The sequence below is a fragment of the Lithobates pipiens genome, unplaced genomic scaffold (assembly GCF_037356315.1).
Source record: "Lithobates pipiens isolate NorthernLeopardFrog02 unplaced genomic scaffold, aLitPip1_a1.2 Scaffold_23, whole genome shotgun sequence".
NCBI classification, from domain to species: domain Eukaryota; kingdom Metazoa; phylum Chordata; class Amphibia; order Anura; family Ranidae; genus Lithobates; species Lithobates pipiens.
Window position 1 is genome coordinate 117,093,676 of NW_027507785.1, and position 19,488 is coordinate 117,113,163.

General features: G+C 45.1%; 1 protein-coding gene across 2 annotated transcripts in view; it reads left to right on the forward strand.

The window, feature by feature from the left end:
* The first annotated feature begins 5,766 nt into the window (after nt 1-5,766).
* IL2RB (interleukin 2 receptor subunit beta) overlaps nt 5,767-19,488 on the forward strand; it is a 96,519-nt gene continuing 82,797 nt past the window's right edge. The window contains exons 1-3 of one of the 2 annotated variants that reach the window (XM_077452246.1): nt 5,767-5,851; nt 10,321-10,401; nt 17,758-17,872. In XM_077452246.1, the coding sequence (XP_077308372.1) occupies nt 10,338-10,401; nt 17,758-17,872 (179 nt within the window). In that variant the 5' untranslated portion in view covers nt 5,767-5,851; nt 10,321-10,337. Of the gene's footprint in view, nt 5,852-5,878; nt 6,419-10,320; nt 10,402-17,757; nt 17,873-19,488 lie in introns of those variants that run through there. The other variant, XM_077452248.1, reaches the window with a different exon arrangement.

Here is a 19,488-nt window from a genome sequence, read left to right on the forward strand (position 1 = left end):
CTGTCTGCTGTGAGATGGAGTGGTCCCTGGCCACCTGCACCTTCAGCCGTCCTCATTTTCCGGCCCCAGTCAGCCTGCCCTCTGGTCCTGGGGAAGTGGAGAGTACCGAGTGGGAGTTGGAGAGAAGGGGGAGCAAAGAGAACTGGCAGGGTTGGAGAACATATGGGTGGGGGGCAAAGAGCGATAGGGAGTGGATATCACAGGGGTGGGGAGTGGAGAGCGCTGGGGGGGCAGAAAAACAGGGGTGGAGAGCATGGGGGCTGGAGAGTACTGGGGGGGTACAAAGAGCAGGGGGGAGTGGAGAGCAATGGGGGGAGCTTGAGAGCACCAGTGGGGGCCAGAAAGAACCGGGGTGGAAAGCACGGGGGACTGGAGAGCACTATGGGGGGTGGAGAGCACATGGGTGGGGGCAAAATGCAGGGGGAGTGGAGAGTACAGGGGTGGGGAGTTAAGAGTGCTGGGGGGGAGCCAAAAAGAACAGGGGTGGAGAGCATGGAGGGTAGAGAGCACTGGGGGGACTGAAAAGCACCAAGAGGGCAGAAAGAACAGGGGTGGTGAGAATGGGGGGCTGGAGAGCACTGGGGGGGGGGAAAGAACAGGGGGAGAGAGGAGAGCACTGGGGGGGGAAAGAACAGGGGGGGAGAGCACTGGGGGGAGAACAGGGGGGAGAGCACTGGGGAGGAGAACGGGGGAGAGCACGGAGGGGAGAGGACTGGGGGGAGTGGAGAGCACTGTGGGGGGGGAGAACAGGGGGGGAGCACTGGGCGGAGTGGTGAGCACTGGGGGGGAACAGGGGGGAGAGCACTGGGGGGGAGAGCATTGGGATGATGGCTAGAGAAGGATGGGGGGAGCTGGGGAGCAGCAAGAACAGGGGAGGAGAAAACGGGGGGGGGGGCAGGAGAGTGTGGTGGTGGAGGAGAGCACTGTGGGGGGTGGCAGGAGAGTGTGGTGGTGGAGGAGAGCACTGGAGGGGGTGGCAGGAGAGTGTGGTGCTGGAGGAGACCACTGAGGGGGTGGCAGGAGAGTGTGGTGGTGGAGGAGACCACTGAGGGGGTGGCAGGAGAGTGTGGTGGTGGAGGAGACCACTGGGGGGGTGGCAGGAGAGTGCGGTGGTGGAGGAGAGCACTGGGGGGGGCAGGAGAGTGCGGTGGTGGAGGAGAGCACTGGGGGGGGCAGGAGAGTGCGGTGGTGGAGGAGAGCACTGGGGGGACAGGAGAGTGCAGTGGTGGAGGAGAGCACTGGGGGGAGTGGAGAGCACTGAGGGGAGAGCACTGGGGGGGAAAGAACAGGGGGAGAGAGGAGAGCACTGGGGGGGAAAGAACAGGGGGAGAGCACGGAGGGGAGAGGACTGGGGGGAGTGGAGAGCACTGTGGGGGGGAGAACAGGGGGGAGCACTGGGCGGAGTGGTGAGCACTGGGGGGAACAGGGGGGGAGAGCACTGGGGGGAGAGCATTGGGATGATGGCTAGAGAAGGATGGGGAGAGCTGGGGAGCAGCAAGAACAGGGGAGGAGAAAACTGGGGGGGGGCAGGAGAGTGTGGTGGTGGAGGAGAGCACTGTGGGGGGTGGCAGGAGAGTGTGGTGCTGGAGGAGAGCACTGAGGGGGTGGCAGGAGAGTGTGGTGGTGGAGGAGACCACTGGGGGGGGTGGCAGGAGAGTGTGGTGGTGGAGGAGACCACTGGGGGGGGGGGTGGCAGGAGAGTGTGGTGGTGGAGGAGACCACTGGGGGGGGGTGGCAGGAGAGTGCGGTGGTGGAGGAGAGCACTGGGGGGGCAGGAGAGTGCGGTGGTGGAAGAGAGCACTGGGGGGGGCAGGAGAGTGCGGTGGTGGAAGAGAGCACTGGGGGGGGCAGGAGAGTGCGGTGGTGGAGAGCACTGGGGGGGCAGGAGAGTGCGGTGGTGGAGGAGAGCACTGGGGGGCAGGAGAGTGCAGTGGTGGAGGAGAGCACTGGCGGGGGGCAGGAGAGTGTGGTGGTGGAGAGCACTTGGGGGGGCAGGAGAGTGCAGTGGTGGAGGAGAGCACTGCACCCCCCCCCCTCGATCCTCCTATCCAGGCACTGTGGCACGGATGGGCATCTACTCCTCTGGATCACAGCGCTGGATGGCTGTGTTCGGCGGCCGCTCTGTAACACAGTCCCACCCCTCCAGACCGGCTAATGTGATAGGCGGGACGTGATTCTCTCTACTATCATACGAGCTGGTCTGGGGGGGGGGGGCGGGACTGTGTTACAGAGCGGCCGCTGAACACAGAGGCAGCGCTGTGATCCAGAGGAGAGAACGGAGGATACAGCCGCCAGCGGACTCAGAAAAAAAAAGCAGCATGGCGGCAGCGGCAACACCTTGGGGATTCCAGGGGGGGGGGGCAGGAGAGTGCGGTGGTGGAGGAGAGCACTGGGGGGGGCAGGAGAGTGCGGTGGTGGAGGAGAGCACTGGGGGGGGCAGGAGAGTGCGGTGGTGGAGGAGAGCACTGGGGGGGCAGGAGAGTGCAGTGGTGGAGGAGAGCACTGGGGGGAGTGGAGAGCACTGAGGGGAGAGCACCGGGGGGGAAGAACAGGGGGAGAGAGGAGAGCACTGGGGGGGAAAGAACAGGGGGGGAGAGCACTGGGGAGGAGAACGGGGGGAGAGCACGGAGGGGAGAGGACTGGGGGGAGTGGAGAGCACTGTGGGGGGGAGAACAGGGGGGGAGCACTGGGCGGAGTGGTGAGCACTGGGGGGAACAGGGGGGAGAGCACTGGGGGGAGAGCATTGGGATGATGGCTAGAGAAGGATGGGGAGAGCTGGGGAGCAGCAAGAACAGGGGAGGAGAAAACTGGGGGGGGGGGCAGGAGAGTGTGGTGGTGGAGGAGAGCACTGTGGGGGGTGGCAGGAGAGTGTGGTGCTGGAGGAGAGCACTGAGGGGGTGGCAGGAGAGTGTGGTGGTGGAGGAGACCACTGGGGGGGTGGCAGGAGAGTGCGGTGGTGGAGGAGAGCACTGGAGGGGGTGGCAGGAGAGTGTGGTGGTGGAGGAGAGCACTGGAGGGGGTGGCAGGAGAGTGTGGTGGTGGAGGAGAGCACTGGAGGGGGTGGCAGGAGAGTGTGGTGGTGGAGGAGAGCACTGGAGGGGGTGGCAGGAGAGTGTGGTGGTGGAGGAGACCACTGGGGGGGGGTGGCAGGAGAGTGTGGTGGTGGAGGAGACCACTGGGGGGGGGGGTGGCAGGAGAGTGTGGTGGTGGAGGAGACCACTGGGGGGGGGGGTGGCAGGAGAGTGTGGTGGTGGAGGAGACCACTGGGGGGGGGGGTGGCAGGAGAGTGCGGTGGTGGAGGAGAGCACTGGGGGGGGGCAGGAGAGTGCGGTGGTGGAAGAGAGCACTGGGGGGGGCAGGATAGTGCGGTGGTGGAAGAGAGCACTGGGGGGGGGGGCAGAAGAGTGCGGTGGTGGAGAGCACTGGGGGGGCAGGAGAGTGCGGTGGTGGAGGAGAGCACTGGGGGGCAGGAGAGTGCAGTGGTGGAGGAGAGCACTGGGGGGGGCAGGAGAGTGTGGTGGTGGAGAGCACTGGGGGGGCGGGAGAGTGCAGTGGTGGAGGAGAGCACTGCACCCCCCCCCCCCCTCGATCCTCCTATCCAGGCACTGTGGCACGGATGGGCATCTACTCCTCTGGATCACAGCGCTGGATGGCTGTGTTCGGCGGCCGCTCTGTAACACAGTCCCGCCCCTCCAGACCGGCTAATGTGATAGGCGGGACGTGATTCTCTCTACTATCATACGAGCTGGTCTGGGGGGGGGCGGGACTGTGTTACAGAGCGGCCGCTGAACACAGAGGCAGCGCTGTGATCCAGAGGAGAGAACGGAGGATGCAGCCGCCAGCGGACTCAGAAAAAAAAGCAGCATGGCGGCAGCGGCAACACCTTGGGGATTCCAGGGGGGGGGGCACTTGACCCCCCTTGCCCCCTGCTGCGGACGCCCATGGTTTCATTCCTTCTCTGTCTCTGACCGGACAGGAGAAGCAGCAGACTGATAAGCAGATTGATAAGTTTCAAATTCAGGTACTCACACTGCTTGCATTTAAGAAAATACAACATACATTTAATGATGTATTAATGAATATAGAGCTGCATCTATTTGATCTTTTTATATCTGCCTGGCATTTAGCTGTAAAGGTAATATATGGTGGTTCTGTATATATTGTAAAGTTGTAGGTTGTTTAGCTCTCGTAGTAGATGCTTTTGCCAGCGATTCAAACCAGTCAGGAACTATATTTTAGGGCATGGTAGCCCATTTTTATTAAAAATGCAAATAAAAGTCCATAACATAACAGTTTCCCACAAAGGAGTTCTTCTCCAGCAAATACACACAGCAGAAAATGCTAGCCCACTTGGATCTCTGTAGCAGTAATTCTGCTCTTTATTCTGGTCACAAAGACCACTGGATCCTTCAGTATGGATGGCTTTACTTTAGCACCCACATCTCGGCTCTGGCCTTAGTCCTCAGGCCGTTTCACTGTCTCTTGCAGTCACATGTTCTGGCTGCCTCCTGCAGCCCCTCTGATTCTTGGAGACATCCTGTGTCTTGGTGTGGAGCAGTCTCCAACTGGGAGCCCAGAGGTATTCACATAAAACTAATTATAAGGGCTGTGCTCACCTGAGAACCCACCCTGCTGGTCATCTACAAAATCTGGACACAGGGTTGGAGATCCCGTCCCACCCAAGACATTGTAGACACTCCAATCTACAGAGCCCCATGACGGAATACCAAAACCTGGAGAAAGCTGAGAAAGCAGTCTTCTCCAGTCCACGCCTATGCTCTGCAGTCTTGCACCAAGCAAATGTGCACACCCTATCTCCCCCAAACTACCAATTTTACCGTTGCAGCATCTCCTACTGTCACAATATGTACTTTCTTATTATCGTCAGGACTAAATAAATACACTTCTTTATTTGTTTACTGAAATACATATGAAATATTGATTATGAATATGCTCATTTCTATCCAGAAGGTGGCGCTCTGGGTTTCCTTTCAAGTGTTCACCTGTCTATTCATAGCTGTTTTGGTGTTTACTGAGCTCAATAGCCCAAGCTAATATTTACATATAAGCCTGATTGAGACAGAGGACTTTATATACTGTTGATTGTATATATACAGTAGATAGCAATAACAGATATAAAACATCAAAAATAAATACATTAAAGAAATGTAAAATTGCCCAAAATTACATTAGTTTTCTTTTAAAGGCTCATACATTTGGTTACTTGAATTATTGCATAAAAAAAACTATATGAGAAGGGTGATAACAGAATGGAGACTACAATCTATATGTAAAATTATACTTCCCTTTGCAGACCCAATTTAAAAAAAAAATCCTTCAGGAAATTTTAAATCTTTCTGTGCATTTTTCTGCTGCCCCTCTCAGTGTTTGAATATTCCCCCTTGATAGTAACCTGCAGAGCAGTGGAGGAATTACAGGGGAAGCTTTGTGGTGCTCTGTCTTCACATAAAAGGAAAAATTATTTTTTAAACACATACTGATTCTACTATGTTTTTACCCATTAGCATATTCTTTTATTTTCTAATCATAAATATATTTCTCTCTGTAATATGTGTTGTTTAGGTGAAGCATTATATATATATATATATATATATATATATATATATATATATATATATATTTTTTTTTAGCAGAGCTACAAGTAACAGTGTTAGTATTTTTGGCCACAGCTCCCCAAAATATACACATGTGGTGCTCCTCCTCCCCACAGTTTCCTGTGATAGTGAGCTAGTTTTTACTGTGACATTTATAACTGAGGTCCCCAAATAAGGGGACAGACACAGAGAGCACTGGACAACAAAAGACAACGTCACCAGCTGTGCGGGAACTGGTAAGGAAACTAACCGTGACTTCTGAGAACTTACAGAATTACAAGCACCGAAAGTCTATGCTGAATAGCAAGGGAAAAGCTGAAATAAATTGATTTGTGACAGATACCGTAATAGACACCACAAAGCAGCCAGGCATATCAGAGTGAGGGGGACTCAGATGTGAACTGGTTGTGAAACAGGTATTGTATATAACAGAGAGAATTAGATCAAGAGACATAGACACAATTTAGGTTGAGATGCAGTATTAAATTTGTATATCATTAGAAAATTGTTACAAAATATAAAATAAAAAAAAGATGCTAGGACAAATGAATAATTACCATGTATCCATCTTACGGATGTTTTGGCCAATTTGTAAAATGTCCATGTGCCCCAGAATGAATGTCTGTCCAAGCTTGGCTAGAAACTGTGGAAAGAATTAAAGAGGTTAGACCAGGGGGCGCTCTTGTACAAAATCAAAGCTCAACTTTTTGTTTCCGAGCCTTGGGCTCTCTTGAGGAGTGGAGAACAACGGCAGCTGAAATCCAGGCATCATTCTGAACTGGCAACATCAGTGGAATGAAGTGGTAAGTCCTTACCCCTGCTGCACTTTTTGCTGTTTTCCTATTATTTGATTTTAAAATAGTGAACTTTTGAAAATTCTATTTAGGAGCACTTTAAATGAAAAAGGGCAAAAACATCTCTTGGTTTGCTTTTATAGGGGCTCCCAATGGAGAGACAAAAGTACCCCCCAGTACAACGGGACTTTAAGGGCGAACAAGAAAGAACTTGCTTTATTAAAAAGACATTTATTTGAAAAATATATTTTCTAAAAAATATGTATAAAATACTTTCTATATAGGAATATTCCTTTCCATACAATGCATTTTTGAACAAATTCAGGAATACATATGAATACAAACAATCTTCCAAGTGCACTTTCTATCTGTTGGAACAACAAGTCCTCCAGCCACGAATGCCCATGTATTTTTACTAATGATGGTCGCTCCGAGGTGATTCTTGTGTGGGCTGCTCTGGGCTCAGTCGGCATTCATTGTTCCTTAAATGGACAGACAAGGGCAAAAATCTCTTTAAAATCTTTTGAAGCATTATTTTATGCCCAATTTGTTGATACAAATCCAGCATTGAATATACTCATACTCTCCTAGAAACGCCTCTGAAGAAGGGATTATATCCTGAAACATGTCAGGCTATTGGAGGATTGTTTGTATTCATATGTATTCCTGAATTTGTTCAAAAATGCAGTGTATGTAAAGGAATTTTTTTTTGGGGGAAAATATATTTTTCAAATAAATGTCTTTTTCATAAAGCAAGTTCTTTCTTGTTCACCCTTAAAGTCCCGCTGTACTGAGGGGTACTTGTGTCTCTCCGTTGGGAGCCCCTATAAAATAAATTTTGGGATGTTGGCTACATTTTATGAGAAAACAAAATTTTTCAATTTTCTCTGTATGGTTCACCATCTTTTTGTATCTCTTGGTTTGCAGACGGAGCCTTGATCACCCACTGACTAGGATAATTCATGTGCACCAGCTAAAATATATTGGCCCCTAGAAAGCTCACTATAGTTTTTAAAAACTGCTTTTAGCACTTGGAAAAGAGGGAGAAATAAAATGAATTAGCATCCACGATGGTAGCTGTGATGCTCCATTGTATGGACATCTGTGGCAGTACTGTTAAAGCCCAATCCTAGCTAAAAGTGTTTTCTTAGTTTTGGATGGAGTGGGGAAGTGTTACAATTTTTTCCATCTATTATTACTACCTGTATCCTCGTTAAAGTGATTTCCCCTCACTTTCAGTCTTTGTTACAGCAAGACCATGACACGGGAATTGATTGGAGATTGTAACAATACACTTTTTTAGAAGGGTAGTGAAAAGTTTGACTTTTTAGCACAGTCTATGCCTTCCTGTTCCCTATTTCTTGTCCTGGAGTCATAAGAATAAAAAGTGATGGAAAATCATCCCAACAGTGGGGTACCCCCTAAAAAAAAAAAAAAATTAAAAGTCAGCAGCTACAAATACTGCAGCTGCTGGCTTTTAATAATCGGACACTTACCTGCCCCAGGGTCCAGCGATGTGGGGGAACGAAGCCCCCTCGCTCCCCGCTCCGCTCGCGGGGCCGTCATCCATACTGTGGGCACCCGGCTGTGGCTTCACAGCCGGGCGCCCACTGCGCATGCGCGAGCAGCGCAGGGCGCCGTGATACGCCGTACAGTCACCTGGGACACATGACAGGTCTCAGGTGAATGTGCGGCGCGAGGGGAAGTGATGTCACCAGCTCGGGCAATGAAGAAGGCAGATTACGAGGGACCCCCTAGCAACCGGTATTTAGAGGTGAGTAAAAATTTTTTTTTTTGCCAATTATTTATTTTTTATTTTTTTTACGAATTTTAAGCAGCTTTAAATTTTTTGGTGGCAACACCACTTGGGATTCCGAAATCGAAAATTCATACATTGCAAGATTTATAGAGTTTGTCTCCAATATTGTCATTGCAGGTTCAATTATATTAACGTTTGTGGGGCTCCAATTCATCATATCATTCCAGATCCATTACAAATAGGGATTACAAAGCATGGATTTTAAATGGCATGCTCTTCACTGATCAATGGGCAGCTAGTCCGCTCACTGCCTCTTGAAGTCCTTGGATGCCTATATGTCAGGATAGAGCACTACATGTTAGCATCCACAAGGAATCCAGAAGAATTATGTATTAGAGCAATAAAGTGTGTGTAAACCCTAAGACCTTGTACACACGGTAGGACATGCAGACGGAAAATGTCCGATCGGACCGTGTTGTCGGATAATCCGACTGTGTGTGGGCTCCATCGGACTGTTTGCGTTGGAACATCCGACGGACAAAGTTTTAGAGCTGGGCTATAAAACTTTCCGACAGCATGATCCAATCGGACTTTGTCCGATTGTGGGTAGAGAATTCCGATCGTGCAAGGCATGCTCAGATCAAATTCCGAAACCAAAGCTATTGGCCATTAGCCTGAACGTAGTCCTGTCATAACGAAATTACGTCATCACGTGACCGTGTGTATGCAACACCAGATTCGGACAAAATCCGACGGACAAAATCTGACAGATTTGGTTGTCAGAATGTCCGGCCGTGTGTACAAGGGCTAACAATGAACTTCTCTCATTTGCAAAAAGGCAAACCTATTTGTCTGGTAAATATACCATTGAAAGTGTATTGTTGTATCCGCTCAATAGGTGCAAAATAGTACCTGTTGATCATTATAGAAATTCAGAGCTGTTTTGGGTTCCCTAGTTATTATCTTTGACTAGAGAATATTTAGAAAAATGTTGTGTTGTCAGCCCACAACAGGACAAGATTAGTGCAGATCAGGGTTTTTTTTTTTTTTTTTGTCCTTTCAGGATCTTCACAGGGATAAAATATGTTAAATATGCAAGAAATGTACCACACATACTTTTTAGCCACTTGAGTTAGGCCCCTTTCACACATGCGGATGGTATGTCCGTATTTCATCCATCCGTTTGCGGATGAAATACGGACATACATTCATCCCTATGGGATAGCGGGTGTCTGCGGATGAGCATCCGCAGACACCCGATTTCGTCCGCCTCCGCAACAGTCCGATTCTGCAGACGGAGGAAAATCCTATTTTTCTATCCGTCTGCAGAGCGGATCGGACGAACACGGACAGACGGTCCGTGCTCGTCCGATCCCCATAGAGGAGAGCGGAGAGCTGACAGGGCGGTCCCTGCACAGTGTGCGGAGACCGCCCTGTCCCCAGCCAGCTCAGCGGGGACAACGGATCCGCCCCGTGTGAAAGAGGCCTTAGATGTCACTAATAGGTCTCATGCTTGGTAATGAACTAGGAACCTTACTAAAACCCAGTCATACAATTATAACAGTATATAAAAGGTTTATTTAATGTTTGGTGCTGAAGTTTCCACATTGTTTCCTGATCCATCCTTAAAAAATAGAGAGAAAGAAGATGAAGATGTTAAAGGAACAAAAAAAAATTCTCCTAGGGAGTGCTAGAGGAACTAAATATTACCCACATATCACAAGCATAAAATTAGTGCTACAAGTAAATGATATGTGCAGCCTGAATTATGGGTAGCAGGGACATTTTTGTGATACATGTAGTGGGAAGGGAAAAAAGTGAGGGGTGTAATATGATAAAAGATTATGAAAACAGATGAATAAGATAAGAGGTTAACCAAAAGACTTAACAGGAACATGATTTGTCTGATCACTGAAGTAACTCTTATGGGAAAGATAAAAAGTTGGTTAGGTTGTATAGCATTTTACAGCCATTGATATGAGTCAGACCAAGAAATGTGAGATGTATTATAGAAAGGTAGAGACTGATATGACTTGCAAGGAAGTATTTGTGTGCTGCATTTGAACAGCTAAATGATAAACTCTGTTAATCTCTTTCCTATGTAATTTTTCAAATTATGTTTTTGAATAACCTTTTTTTTTTTTTTTGACAGGATCCCCACATTGCAGGATGACGGTTCCATCTCACGTTTGGGTACATTTCCTCATTCTCTTCTCACAGACTCTTATACTTGGTAAATATCCTATTATATACAGACACACATTACATACATGCATTTGTGACTCCACTCTAAACTAAAGAGATAGCTTTGGTGGAATGAAAAATTGAACACAGACATAACATGGCAGTTGGTAAAACCATAAGGTTATTATTTTAAACAGTTATGTTGCTTAATATGGAAAATCATTTTGCCTGACTGTTATAATTATACTCCAAGCCAAGGGTATCCAAACTATGGCCCGTGGGCCACATCTGGCACATTAAAAGGTCAACATACTCAGATTCAGTGCACAGACTGATGATTCAGGTCAGTTGATCTCCACTTCTGATGGGGCCCCTGATGTGAGGGGGAACTTTGGTGGGGACCCTTACATATGGAGAAATTCTAAGAGGGACCTTGATGTAAGGGGAAGTTTGATATGTAAGTTTGGCTCTGAAATGATGGGGAGCTTCTGATGTGATGGGTGCTTCTGATAAGAAGTTTTATTCTTGGAGAACAGTTCACTTTTATTTCTTCAGATTTTTTCCAATAAATTAAAATAATATCATTTTGTGCCCTCATACTGAACTGTTTGGGGACCCCTGGTCTAAACAAACCCCCAGAACCAGCCTTATCTTGGTGGAGAGATAGATATTGGTCAGGAAATGCCAATGTGTCTATCTGATATCGTTTGTCTTACCAGAAGGTGCCTGGTTAGGTGAACGTATCTAAGGCTTTTGGTAGCATCTACTGGTTCCTTAAGTAAACTTGACATAATTTTACCTATCTTCTGCTAGATCCTTTGTTTATTCACTTGAATGTTACTTTCCTTTAACTATGGCAATTCCACAAAATTATTGGATATATACCGCAGTATTGAGTAAAGACCATATTCTTTATGGAGTTTTTTCAACTTCAATAAACACTGTTTACAGACTGGGATAACTGTTATGCCTTGTACACATGACCGGACTTTCCAGCAGACTAGGTCCGACCGACTTCCCGACTGATTTTTAAGTGGCGTTCCGATGGACTTCTGAACGAATGGGCTTGGCCACACACGAATGGACTAAGCTGTTCGAAAATCCATTAGTTTTGAAGGTGATGACGTAAGACGGGACAAAAAAAGGAATTTCAATAGCCAGTAGCTAATAGCTTCCCTTGCGTTGTGTTTGGTCCATCGGCCCAGCATACAGACGAACAGTTTTCCTGATAGGAATTGAGTCCATCGGACAGATTTGAAACATGTTCTATTTCTAGGTCCGTCTGATTTTTATAACGAAAAACGATTGGATTAGCCCACACACGATCGGATTGTCTGCCGGAAAGTCTGGACGTGTGTACGAGGCATTAGTGTTACATCGGCATAAGACAAGGGTTAGGCTTTCATTCTATAGAATGATAATCGCTGAAATGAGCATACTCACACCAGTCAAGTGTTTATGTGCTTGCCTTGTATATTCACTGCTTCATTTGACAGTCTTATATCAGAAGAATGATAAAGACCAGCCAGAAAAATGCATGCTGGCTAACTGATTCTTCCTCTGAGAATGAGCAGCCAAGAGGTATTTGAAAAGAGTAGATCAGAATAGTCTATAGAACATTCTGTTGGTTTCTGGTCTTCTGCTACTGGACTAATCAGCCAAAAAAATAATCACATTTTCTGCTCGGTAACAAATGAAGAAATAAAGGTAGATTTTTTTACAAGATACAGGTCACAGAAAGGGTTTGGAGGGTTGCCTGCTATTCGAAAATGATACACTGTGCGGTTCTAATCAAAAATTTAAATAGTTCCCTTGTCAGGGACTTGCTCCTCAAACAGAGCTTTAATTTGTTTATGGCTTCTTTCTTTCAACTTTACTAAAAGACACTGTTAATTATTAGGCTCAATTTACGTAGCGCCCACACCAGAATAATAATTCATATTTTCGACATTCCAATGAGATCCACAGAATCCAATGGGATTTAAAAATCTCCATGTTAACATTTTGCTATTCATCTCTATTAGTTTTGAGTTTTTACTTTTTCAAAAGACATAACGTTATAAAACACATAACTTCTACAGACCTAAGAACTTCAAGTGTATTGTTAGAAGGTGTGTGGCCAATTTAATCCCTGAGTTGAAGATAAGGGTCATGGGTCATCAACTGGTCTTTCAGAGCTAGATTTTTCTTTTACATCTGTTAATCTATATTCTATATTTTGCTAGTATGTAAGGCCTATCAAAGACAGGCAAATGTGCATAAGAATTGGTCAATGGAAAGTAAGCTATTCATATAAGCATAGCAGACACTAATACAGTCCAGAAGCTTAATTTTGATATTTCTGTGTAGCAAAGAAGATGAGTACACATGACAAAATCAGGCTGATGGATCTGCATTTGACCTGGATTGCTCTGGTATTCTGTCTGGCAGAGAACAGTTCACTCATCTCCGCTGAGAAATTATAATGAGAGGAGACAATGAAACTGATCACAGCTAATTAGGATTTTTATTTGAGTTGCCTGGTTAGCTTGTTTGAGAATCAGCAGCATGGCCAGTTTTCAAAGTTCACTTATATCTGCATGTAGGCTACCTCTATATTATTTCCATGTTAGAAAACTGTATATTTTCTTAATGAAGGACAGATATGTAAGAAAACATGAAGTGAACATACCACAACCAGAAAGAAGACTAGACTGACCATCAGATATCTATATTAGTACAATAAAATACAAACTAAGAAACAGTAAATTAGTTCCTTTATCCACCATTCTACTCCCCGACAACACTGGCATTGCTGCTTATGGTGAACATCGTGTTCTCATTAAGATCTTTACTGGCTTGTACAGTATTTATCACTTCAAGAATGAATACTTTTTCTCACAAGAAACCTCATCATCTACATACTGTCCAACTCCAACCAGATGAAAATAATAAGCCCTGGTCAATGACATTTGCCACCCCTCTGGTGCTAGAGTCAGTTGTAGTTATAGGTTTCACCGGCTGGTGTCCTGAAGAGCTTTGTCTTTGTCAAATCTTCTTTTTAAAGGGATTCTGCTCTTATGGGTCTAAGAAAGGAGTTTGCAGTTAACTACTACTACCTTAAAGCTGAAATGTACTGTTTGCTACAAGCACAGTCTTTAATATAGCTTATCCAAAATGAATATCTAAGTCCTCAAGTTGTATATAGTTCCTGTTTTTGGAGTATCAATTCCTTTAACCCTATGCAATTTCATAAAAAAACAAAAAACAAAAAAAAACACCCCTAGATTGATCACTTAAGGAACGTGTGAATGAGCCTGTGTGCCTCGCTGCGAGGAGAAGCTAGTGGTGAATACCTGGACAGTATTCCTGCAGCTCTTACGGAAGTATCACTACTTAAGCATACCTGTTTAAGCCCCTCTTACTCTTACTGCAATTTGGCCACTCATAATTTGTGTAAACAGTTAACTGTTTTTTTATACCCAGGGGACAAAAAAAACAGCTTTACTTATCCCGTGACAATTTTGAAAAAATATATATATATATATTCTTTAACATTTTGCTGTAATACATATCCAATATATATTATATATATATATATATATATATATATATATATATATATATAAACAAATGTATTCATCAGTTTAGGCCGATATATATCCTTCTAGATATTTTTGGTAAAAAAAAAAAAATATTGCAATAGGCGTATAATGATTGGTTTTGCGCAAAAGTTATCTCTTCTACAAACTATGGGATAGATTTAGGGACTTTTTTATTGTTTCTACTAGTTAATAGCGGTGATCTGTGATTTTTTTTAGTGGGACTGCGACATTGCAGAGGACAAATCTGACCCCAAGTGACACTTTTTGGGGACCAGTGACATTATTACATTGATCGGTGCTATAAAAATGCACTGATCAATGTAAAAATTACACTGGCATGGGAGGGGTTAACACTAGGGAGCGGTCAAGGGGTTAACTGTGTTCCCTAGGTGTGTTCTAACTGTAGGGGAGGGGTATGGGCTGCCTGGGACATGACAGATCACAGTTCCAGATCAATAGATCTCTGTCATGTCTCTTGTCAGAATAGGGGTCTGCCTTATTGACATCGAGTCCGTCCAACCCACGAGCATGCTCCCGCAGCTTTTAGCATGCCCGCAGCTGTGCCTGCGTGAGCCGACGTTCAATGACGGTGAATCTCGCAGGAGAGCCAACATGCCACAGTACAACTTCGGCAGGCAGTCGTTAACTGGTTAAAATGTATTTCCTATAAATATTATATAAATACTAAACAAAATAAAATATCCAATGATCACAAAAAGGTGTTTGCTAATATCAAGGCTATCTTAAAGCCCAACTCCACAAAATAATTTTCCCATCTCTCCCTCCCAGACCACCTGCCAGCTGATAACTTTTCCTTACTTGGTGAAGTCAGTTATACTCTGCTGAGTTCCCCCATCCAGGTCCCTTGCTGACAGTGTTTGTACCTGCAGCGATCCATAGTCCATCGTCACATGTTAACGCTTCGCTTCCCCCAGCTCAGTGGGTTGAAGAATTACAAGGAAGAGTTGTAGTGAAAGAGAAAGGAACTGTTACGTTTGTATTAGGAACTGTTAAAGATTGTTGCCATAGGAGACAGCATTCCTGCACATGCAGATGTGGCATCATGCTGGATGCCTTTCCCTGCATGGTAATCCTCCTATTGAAGTCTCAGAGTCTGCCAATTAATCTTTCAACTACCTAAGGGTGTCCTGGCCCTAACTCTCTCTCCACCCAAATACAAAAAGGAATGTTAAGAGAAATAAAACCTCTTTTGCATCCAAGAATTGTCTGATGCCCAATAACTGCAACTATTCTGCACCCACTGTGCCTCACAACCCACTACATAAAGAAGGATGTCAGCTATCCCTGGCCCTGGAGGTTCTCATTAGACCAAAGGAGGCCTGGGACCTTGCTACAAACACACAAAGCATAAACAACCCAGAATCAGTATAGCCCCCGCCTTACACGCGTTGGCTCTTCCCACAGTGCTGTTGCTTTGTTAGGTTGGTGTTGAAAGAACCAAATTTGTATACGTGAACAAGTGATTTGTGCAGGTTTTTTACTAAGCATGCCTTACTATAGCACACTATAGCAAACCACATAGTTAAAGATCCATGCACAGCTAAACACATATACATGGAAACTCTTTTACCTGCCAAAGGATTTGTATTTCTCTCCATCCACTAATGAGATCTACACAGCTCTGCCACACAACACAGCCTTATCTGGCATGGCAAACAACCTTCTTTTTCTCTGCTACAGTTCAGTAACACTGACAATTCTCCTTCCCACCCTATGCATTTCAGTGAAATATTTTTATTGCTTGATTGGTGGAAAGCAGAGAACTAGGTTTTATCCCGACTCTGGGTGCAGGTCTCAGATCTTCACTCCATTTACTACTCTCATCTAGTTACAACTGCATGTAGAGTTTTCCTTAAGGGGAGATATAAGGAGAAGGAGTGTATATCATCTGCGTGAGCCACAAGATACCTAATGCCTCCTGATTGCTACAATACTCCTTGATCCACACCATTATTTGGACTGTAACATTGCCATTATGTGGACTGTTTTTCTTTACTTCTAAACTAAACAAGTAAAGAAAGCTTATTGCAAGCTTTGGCATCTATGCGAATATATAAGAGAGAAATGTCTATCATTACAGTCAATGCCTGGTTGGGGAAACAAGCGAAGTGAGTGTCAGTGCAGACCTAGTTGCTGAGTCCCAGAAGTTAGTGCTTAAAAACTTTGTGTGAGTACTCGTGGAAATTAGGGAATTTATTTGGCCTTTGGTCACCATTCACACACTGGATAGTACAGATTGGGTGTAGAACCTTAGGGGCCCTGGAACCTGTGAATTTGGGGGTAAGCCATCTGCTTGCGACTGCCATGTGCAAGTCAGTCTGATTACCGCTCCAATCTTTATTAGTTTGTTAGTAAAGAGAAAAATATATATATATTGATACATGATAAATTTGATAATGATAAAGGATTATTGAACACAATAGATTAGCCAGAAAAAGAAAAGCAGAAGCTGCATGCCTAGTAACTAGCTTTGTCTATATGAAATCCCTGACCAATCTGTTTGATAAGGAATGACTGTGGTGCAGAGATTTTAGCTCAAGTTATGCAGCTCTGTGAGCAACAGGCTTTTTACAAAAAAAAAAAAAAAGATTAAAAAAAAGTTTTTACTAAAAAAAGTGTTAAGGAATTCCACAAAACATGTGAAAAGGACATGTGAAAACATGTGAAAAGGACATGTGAAAACATGTGAAAAGGAGAAACTAGCTCCATCTGCTGGCTGAATAGGATACTACATAATAATTATATGCAAAGTTTCTGGTTTCATAGTAACAAATCTAGTTACTGTGAGAAGCAGCTGATGTATAAAGACATAGTCAAGAAACCTTCAAAAATACATATACAGTACATTTTCATACATACTCTGATATATCTTATCTGAAACAACAATTTCCAACTGGTATGCTCTAAAAATAAAATGTAAAAACAACTGCCATAAATTATCTACCATACAGTTCCAGGTGGCATTTAGAGATTTCATAAATGGAAATATATAACCCATTGCCAAATAAAGACAGTTTGAAGTGTTCCCCCTTTGTAATCATATGTGTCAAGTGAAAATACTTAGCTACTATCTGTAGTGGATTCCATCTGATCCTCTCTTTACCTGCTGTAACGCCTCTTTACAACTCTACCTACAGTCCCATGCATGGTAGTTAACACATGCTCAAAATTGTGTTGCTTAGTGTTAAAGAGCCCTTAGACTTTTTCTGAAACAACACATTAATAAATACTGGCAATTTCCTATTTAAAGTGGTGTTGCCCCCCAAAAAATAAAACTACTTAAAATTCTTAAAAAAAATCAAAAAAAAATAATTGGCAAAAAAAAAATTTTTTACTCACCTCTAAATACCGGTTGCTAGGGGGTCCCTCGTAGTCTGCCTTCTTCATTGCCCGGGCTGGTGACATCACTTCCCCTCGCGCCGCACATTCACCTGGGACCTGTCACGTGTCCCAGGTGACTGTACGGCGTATCACGGCGCCCTGCGCCGCTCGCGCATGCGCAGTGGGTGCCCGGCTGTGAAGCCACAGCCGGGTGCCCACAGTATGCATGACGGCGCCGCGAGCGGAGCGGGGAGCGAGGGGGGGGCTTCGTTCCCCCGCATCGCTGGACCCTGGGGCAGGTAAGTGTCCGATTATTAAAAGCCAGCAGCTGCAGTATTTGTAGCTGCTGACTTTTAATTTTTTTTTTTTAGGGGGTACCCCACTTTAAGCCATCTATACCTGACATACACAACAAAACAATGTTTCACATGCTTTCAAAAAGGTATCAGTGATAAATAACTCTTTATCTTGAATTGCAGCAGCAGATCTGGACTGTGTATACAACACCAGAGGAACATTGTTCTGTTCATGGAATGCAGACAGCCAGTACAACACAGCCCCATGCAACGTGACGGCCAAAGCTTACGACAGAAGGTAAATCGGCACACAGTTTGCAAAAGGTGGGAATCGGGGGCTTCAGTAACCAAAACTGCAGTGTTTATCCTCATGACACATCACAGGAAGCACCTCCATGGTTAACAGAGGTCAGAATTAAAATTAGATTTGGGAAACTTAACATTAATAAATCACCGGGACCAGATGGCTTGCACCTGAGGGTACTTAGTGAACTCAGTCAAGTAATTGCCAGACCATTGTTCCTACTTTTTACTGACAGTCTACTGACTGGAATGATACCAGCTGATTAGAGAGAAGCCAATATAGCACCAATATTTAAAAAGGGCCCAAAATACATCTCTGGGAATTGTTAGCAGTTAGCCTAACATCAATAGTATGTAAACTCTTGGAGGGGATGATAAGGGACTAAATACAAGATTTTAGTAATGAGAAGGTTATCATTAGCAGTAATCAGCATGGATTCATGAAGAATTGCCAAACCAATCTATTAACCTTCTATGAGGAGGTGAGTAGCCATCTAGGTAAAGGAAGACTTGTGGACATGGTGTATCTGGATTTTGCAAAAGCATTTGACACAGTTCCCCATAATGTTTACTGTACAAAATAAAGTCCATTGGTATGGACCATAGGGTGAATACATGGGTTGGAAACTCGCTACAAGGGCGAGTTCAGAGGGTGGTGATAAATGGGGAGTACTCCGAATGGTCATAGGTGGGTAGAGGGGGGTGGGTAGTGGGGTCCCCCAGGGCTCTGTGCTGGGACCAATCCTATTTGATTTGTTCATAAATGACCTGGAGGATGGGGTAAACAATCTCTGTATTTGCGGACAATACTGAGCTAAGCAGGGCAATAACTTCTCCGCAGGATGTGGAAACCTTGCAAAAAAATCTGAACAAATTAATGGGGTGGGCAACTACATGGAAAATGAGGTTCAATGTAGAAAAATGTAAAATAATGCATTTGGGTGGCAAAAATATGAAGGCAATCTATACACTGGGAGGAGAACCTCTGGGGGAATCTAGGATGGAAAAGGACCTGGGGGTCCTAGTAGATGATACGCTCAACAATGGCATGCAATGGCAAGCTGCTGCTAACAAAGCAAACAGAATATTGGCATGCATTAAAAAGGGGATCAACTCCATAGATAAAACGATAATTCTCCCGATCTACAGGACTCTGGTACGGCCGCACCTAGAGTATGCTGTTCAGTTCTGGGCACCAGTCCTCAGGAAGGATGTAGGGAAAGGGAGCGAGTACAAAGAAGGGCAACAAAGCTAATAAAGGGTCTGGAGGATATTAGTTATGAGGAAAGGTTGCAAGCACTGAACTTATTCTCTCTGGAGAAGAGACGCTTGAGAGGGGATATGATTTCAATATACAAATACCATACTGGTGACCCCACAATAGGGATAAAACTTTTTCGAAGAAGGGAGTTTAACAAGACTCATGGCCACTTATTAAAATTAGAAGAAAACCTTAAACTTCTTAGAGGGTTCTTTACTGTAAGAGCGGTAAGGATGTGGAATTCCCTTCCACAGGTGATGGTCTCAGCGGGGGGGCATCGATAGTTTCAAGAAACTATTAGATAAGCACCTGAACGACCGCATCATACAGGGATATACAATGTAATACTG